At 53.0% G+C, this 6,000-nt stretch overlaps 1 protein-coding gene across 3 annotated transcripts in view; it reads right to left on the bottom strand.

The window, feature by feature from the left end:
* Nucleotides 1-313: 313 nt before the first annotated feature.
* The window catches only part of CAMSAP1 (calmodulin regulated spectrin associated protein 1), a 55,798-nt gene continuing 50,111 nt past the window's right edge, over nucleotides 314-6,000 (bottom strand). For all 3 annotated transcript variants that reach the window (XM_032633982.1, XM_032633983.1, XM_032633984.1), the window contains 2 exons: nucleotides 5,663-5,781; nucleotides 314-2,249 (listed from right to left, as the gene is read on the bottom strand). In XM_032633982.1, coding sequence (XP_032489873.1) covers nucleotides 1,947-2,249; nucleotides 5,663-5,781 — 422 coding nt within the window. In that variant the 3' untranslated portion in view covers nucleotides 314-1,946. The remainder of the gene's footprint in view (nucleotides 2,250-5,662; nucleotides 5,782-6,000) is intronic.

The following is a 6,000-nucleotide window of genomic DNA, read 5'->3' as shown; positions in this document are numbered from 1 at the left end:
GCGTTCACCCAGAACGTCGGTGGGAGCGAGATTCCCAGCACTGGGCCGCGAGTGCCTCTAAATCTCCACTGAAAACAGTCATATTCCACTGACTTCAACAGGACTGTTATAAAATGACAGAGAAGTTGTCACACGTCCTGTCCGCATAAAGGAAGAAGAAGTTGGAAAGCGTCCCTTCTCTAGAAGGATGTGACGCTCTAATAAAAGGGACGTTCGTCAACTAGGAACCACAGGAAGTTTCTCTACAGCAAGGAGCTGGGGACACTGACCGAGAAACAAGCCACGACAACCTCAGGCAAACGTGACCAAAGAAAGCAAATTAGGTAATTACTTTATTACATCTTAGTGCTTTCTTAAAATAAATATAATAATATAATATCCGACATACAGTGAGAAATAAAGCACACGTGTGAACGGCATGGTAACAGTAAAGTTCACTCAGGACTGTTTAATACACAGCACTGGAGAAACCGCACAGCTTCGTTACCTATTTACAGACAGAGCTGCTGGCTACCGAGACATACAAACCCAACCGGGAGCGGGCAAGGCCCTGCCGCAGAACGTGGTTTCTGTACCACGTTCCCTCCATCCTCGTGGACACAGTCCGCTCACCTTTTCGTCTAAAATTACCAGTATACTTTGTCTTAACTGTTTCTCTCCACCGATCTTCAGTTTCTTTCTGCAGTCTGAGATAGATTCAAGTAACACTCCCAAGAAAATATGTGCAAAACTAACATATGTGACTCCAGAATCTTCCGGCAGTCGGGTCAGCTGGTCAGTTGCACCGGTGTCGGCAGACTTCCGGTGCCGTGTGGAGGCCGGGCAGGAACGTCTGGTCCGGAGAAGCCCTAGTGACTGTCAGGGCCGCCGTGGAGAGAACCCAGAGCATTCCGCTGACTTGGAGTTCCGAGACGGCCGCAGATAACCCCTTTAATTGTCTTTAAACAGGCGACACAACGAAATGCTCAATCTAAACCGAGAACCGCACGCTTACTGCTCTTCCAGAAGCAAGAATCAGGACGGGTGAGTGAGGACGTGATAAAAACACTAAAAGAACCGTCCGCGTAAGTGCATCGCCTTTTAAGAGAAACATGCTCAGAGTGAAAAAGATTCTACTTTACCAAAATCTGTCTTTATTAAAGTGAACAAATCGGGAGCACACCATCCCAAACGTAATGAACGCGGGCTGTAATCGGCTCAGCTTTTCCTATTTTCAACTAGGCAAGCACCAGCGAGAGTACCATTCACCATCCTCACGATCGCGTGTCGGCGAGAACCCCTCCGTACTTGTAAACGTTATTTTAGCAGAAGACAGACTTCGCAGGTGTCAGGGCTTTTAGTGAACTGGTATTTTCAGTGAACTTTTTCTGAGCAGCAAGGAACAAGGATTTTTTTCCAGAAATCTTAGAATCGGATATAAACGTTGGCAGTAGACACGATCAATAAATATACAGTTTCTCAAATGAAAACGACTTCCCCAACACGAGCTCCTTCCCCACAGACATTCAAAAACCCTGACCCAAGATCGAGTCTCAGTCCTATCATCTCGCGAGATTACAGCTGGCCAGCAAGAGGGCTGTCAGGTCATGTGCAAAAGGGGGTGAGGTGAGAGGCAAGAAAGCCAAGGAAATCACTTTTAATTTATACCGAAGGAGAACTTCAAGTACAAGGAATCCGCTGCCTGGAGCCCCTGGGCACGCGCCCCTCGTCTGGGAGCCTCCGCGCAGCGGTGACCACGGCGGCCGCGAGCCGCTGGAAACGGAGCTGAGTCCTCACTCCGGCTCCACCTGCCGTCCTGTGTGCTGGGACCTAAGGGAGGGTTTTCTCGTGTTGTCTAGAAGCCTCTTTGAAAAAGGTCTGTGATTCTGCACACTTCGTACCCAAAAGGATGAAAATAATAAATATCGACCTGGCCGGCGCGTCCTCAGACTCCTGCCGCACCAGGGTCATTTACGAGTCTGCGTCTTCTTTGGCACCGAGGGCCGCTTGGGCTGCCACAAGTGGTTATGAATGGTGAGCGCGTCCACGCTGACGGACATGGTTTTGGCCGGGATCAGGTTAAACTGTTTCCGGTCCGAGCTGTATTTATACAGTTTGTCGATCATCTTCTTGGTGATGCTCTTTGGCCCCGTGCCAGTTAGTTTGTAGATTTCTTCAGTGTCAGGATAGTAGCAATAAAGTGCCCTGAACTGGCAGCCAGCATCACGAAACAGTATGATGTAGTGGTTCGCGTCACACTTCTCCAGCTCCTGTGTGGAGGGAGTGAAGGAGAAGAGACAGGCAACGTGAGTCTCTCCCGCAGTCACACCGCAGCATCCACCGTCCTGACCAGGAGGCCTGCGGCCAGCTAACCGCCCACCCCGGGGCAAGCTTTCTAGGACACAAAGCTATGGGTTATCCGTTCAGTGGAGCACCATCTACCACTGAGATTTTACTTCAGTCCAGGTATCCAAGGAAAAAACTGCTTTTAACATTAAGTGAAAAATCACATGAAAAAGACACTCGACATCGTTAGCCATCAGGGAAATGCCAACCAAAACCACAGTGAGGGGCTTCCCTGGTGGCGCAGTGGTTAAGAATCCGCCTGCCGATGCGGGGGACACGGGTTTCAGCCCTGGTCCGGGAAGATCCCACATGCCTTGGAGCGACCAAGCCCGTGCGCCACAACTACTGAGCCTGCGCTCTAGAGCCCACGAGCCACAACTGCTGAAGCCCACACGCCTAGAGTCCGTGCTCCGCAACAAAGAGAAGCCACCGCAATGAGAAGCCCGCGCACCGCAACGAAGAGTAGCCCCCGCTCGCCGCAACTAGAGAAAGCCCGCCGTGCAGCAACGAAGACCCAATGCAGCCAAAAGTAAGTAGATAAAATAAATTAAAAAAAAAGACAAAGTTCCATTTTAAAAAAAACAAACCACAATGGGGGGTACTTCCCTGGTGGCGCAGTGGCTAAGACTCTGCACTCCCAATGCAAGGGGCCTGGGTTCGATCCCTGCTCAGGGAGGGAACTAGATCCCACATGCATGCTGCACCTAAGAGTCCACATGCCGCAACTAAGACCCAGTACAACTAAACACGTAAATATTTAAAAAAAAAAAAAAAAAAAAAAAAAAGCCACAAGGGGGTAGCACCTCACGCCCACTAAGCTAGAGTCAGCGCAGGTTCTGGTGCGAAGAAGCAAGCGCTCATTGTCCGCTGGTGGAGGGGAGGCGACACAGCCTCTGTGTCGGCCAGTCAGTCGGCCAGTGGTTCAAAATGTCACACAGAGTTACCACGCGACCAGCAATTCTTCTCTCAGGTAGACACCCGAGAGAAGTTAAAACACGCATGCACGTAAAACCTGCGCACAAACGTTTCCAGCCGCGTTACTCGTAACGGCCAAAAGTAGAAACAATCCAAATGTCCATCAACAGGTGAAAGGATAAACAAAATGGTCTAGACGTACAGCGGGAAGCTGTTCAGTCACGAAAAGGAATGAAGCACCGCCACACTCGCTACAACTCGGAGGAGCCTCGGTGACGTCGGGCCGAGCGAAAGAAGCCGCCCCAAGAGGCTGCCTCAGGCGTGAGTCCCTTCACGGGACGTGTCCAGAAGAGGCGAACACACAGAGGGGACCGCAGACCTGTGGGGCCGGGCGCTGGGGGGCGAGCGCGGGGAGCGGCCTCGGTACGGGACCCTTCTGCGGGGGCAGCTTCTGGGATTAACTGGTGATGGCCGCCCCCTGGGGACAGACTGAGCAGCCCTGAACTAGCACTGAAGGGGGGACCTCACGCTGCGTGAGCCATCTCTCAGTAACGCTGCCACAAAAGAACCTGAGGCAGGCACGACCGTCAGTACTTGTTACAGCGTCTGCCGTACCGTGTGCTCAACTCTAAGAAATCACTAAGACAAAAACATTTTAGAACAGATTCTCCTCGTGCTTGAAAACGTCTAGCTTCGTTTTCTACCCCTGCAGCTCTCTTGAGCATGGGCCAGGGCTCCTGACACCCTCTCCGGGTCTCTGCTTACTACGTTATCTGCCTCTTCACCCGCCCCTCAGGGTACAATGCCATTGTCCAGCGGCCACGGGGGGACACGTGGTCTGTAACAGACAGACTCGGAAGCGGGTCACACCCAGCTGTCTTCTACTAGCCAGGAGCTAAAAAGATTCGTATGATGTAAAACGATGCCACTCTTCTCACTCTGTTTTTGTTTTAGAAAACTGTAGTTTTTCACAAATAGATACTATTCTTTTCAGAATCTAACAGGCTTGTTTTTTAAAATAAACAAATGTATTTATAAAATTAGGAAGAAAAAGCAAAATTTAAAGCTGCAAGTATAATACTGATCTCAACGACATAAAAACTGTTCAAACGTGAACAGAACTAGAGACGCAAAGACACATCCAGGCCCCAGGGCCCCGCCCTCCTCAGGGTCACCACGGCCCCGCCTCCACCCTCTCGCGCCCGTCCCTGCCCGGCAGCCAGCCAGCCGCTCAGGAGGCCGTGGCTCACGGCCGTCCTCTGCCCACAGCTGCATTCACCCCCTCACCCAAGGCAAAGCCATGTCCCCTTTGGCCCACAGAGGCCCGACTGGAGCTGCCCCGTGACCTCTGACCCCCAGCTCCCCGCTCCAGCCCCAACCAGGGGATCAGTCCCACCTGGAGCCCGTGCGCCTCCCTAGATCTGCGGGGCACCCTTCCCCGCTCCAGGCCTCTGCTCAAATGACACCTTCGAGTAAGACCCACTGACCGACCAGCCTACTGACCACTGCAGCCACCCTCGGGCCCGCGTCCTGCTCCCCTTTCACTCTTTCCAGACCGCGGGCAGAATCAGCACCACCCACTTCTGTAAACAGGTTTTTGGGGACCGAGCCGCCCTCTGGTCAGTCTGTGGCTGTCCTCACGCTGTGACAGCGCAGACGGGCAGACCCGCCGGCCTCCGGAGCTTCTCGTGCGACTGCTCTGTCGCGGGGCCGCCTCGTGCCTGGGACCGTCAGCTCCACAGCCAGGCCTTTGCGTCTGTCTGCTCCTGGCCCAGCCCAGAGGCTGGAGCAGCTCGGTGACACGTGCGTGGAGAGGAGCCCCGCGCCCCGCACGCTGCCCCTAGCCGGAGCGTCAGGTCACGGCACGCAGTCCTGACCTGGACCCTCCTTCCACATCTTCTACCTGCTGAGGCCACCACCACTCACCGTTAGTGACCGAGGGCTGCCGGCCCCGGGGAGCAAACAAGTCAACCCAACGGGACAGAAACGACCAGCATTTTGCCCCGAACTCCCACTTCCCCAGCGGCCCCGGCTCAGAGCTGGGGTCCCTCCTGTCTCCACCCGACACCACCTCCGACCCCCCCCCCCCGCCCCGCAGACACCCTGCCCTCAACACCAAACTAACTCAAGAAATCTCACCCACTGCCCGTGCCCCACCCCAGAGGGCCTGCCCTGGACCCCCAGCCCTGACCCCAGTGCAGCCCCCTCCGTCTCGCTGGTCTGAATCCCGCTCTTCCGCGGAGCCGTCCCAACCGCGAGGGCCTGGGACACGAGTGTCCTGCGTGTCCTCACACAAGAGTCACACACGTGCAGGACAGCAGCCTCACGTGTCAACTATCGGGATGCTCTCCTCTAGAAAGAACCCTCATTTATGAACACCCTTATTCTACATAAAAAACTGGGGGTGAAATTTGATACTTGCCTCTAATATTGAATTCTTGTGAGGTTCATTCACCTTTCCGGCCAGACAGCAATGGGATATAGCATTGTGAATAATTGGTTTGTTTGATTTGCTGCTAGGCTCCTTAAACAGCTTGGGACCTACGAAAAGCAGGCCAAGATTTGCAAAATTAATATTTACAGCACACACCACACACACACACACACACACACACACACGAAAGGCGACAATTTTGTAGAACCAAGCAGCAGGTAGGCTGAATTAGGGATGTTCGTAATTTTTTGAAAATGGGAATAGCCACTTCAAATCTATGACAGAATTCTACGTTACAGATTTTAAATAAACTAAGGAAAAGACTA

Source organism: Phocoena sinus, chromosome 6, assembly GCF_008692025.1.
Source record: "Phocoena sinus isolate mPhoSin1 chromosome 6, mPhoSin1.pri, whole genome shotgun sequence".
Classification (NCBI taxonomy): Eukaryota; Metazoa; Chordata; class Mammalia; order Artiodactyla; family Phocoenidae; genus Phocoena; species Phocoena sinus.
Note: the sequence above shows the minus strand (reverse complement) of the source record. Positions and strands in the feature narration are given on the sequence as shown.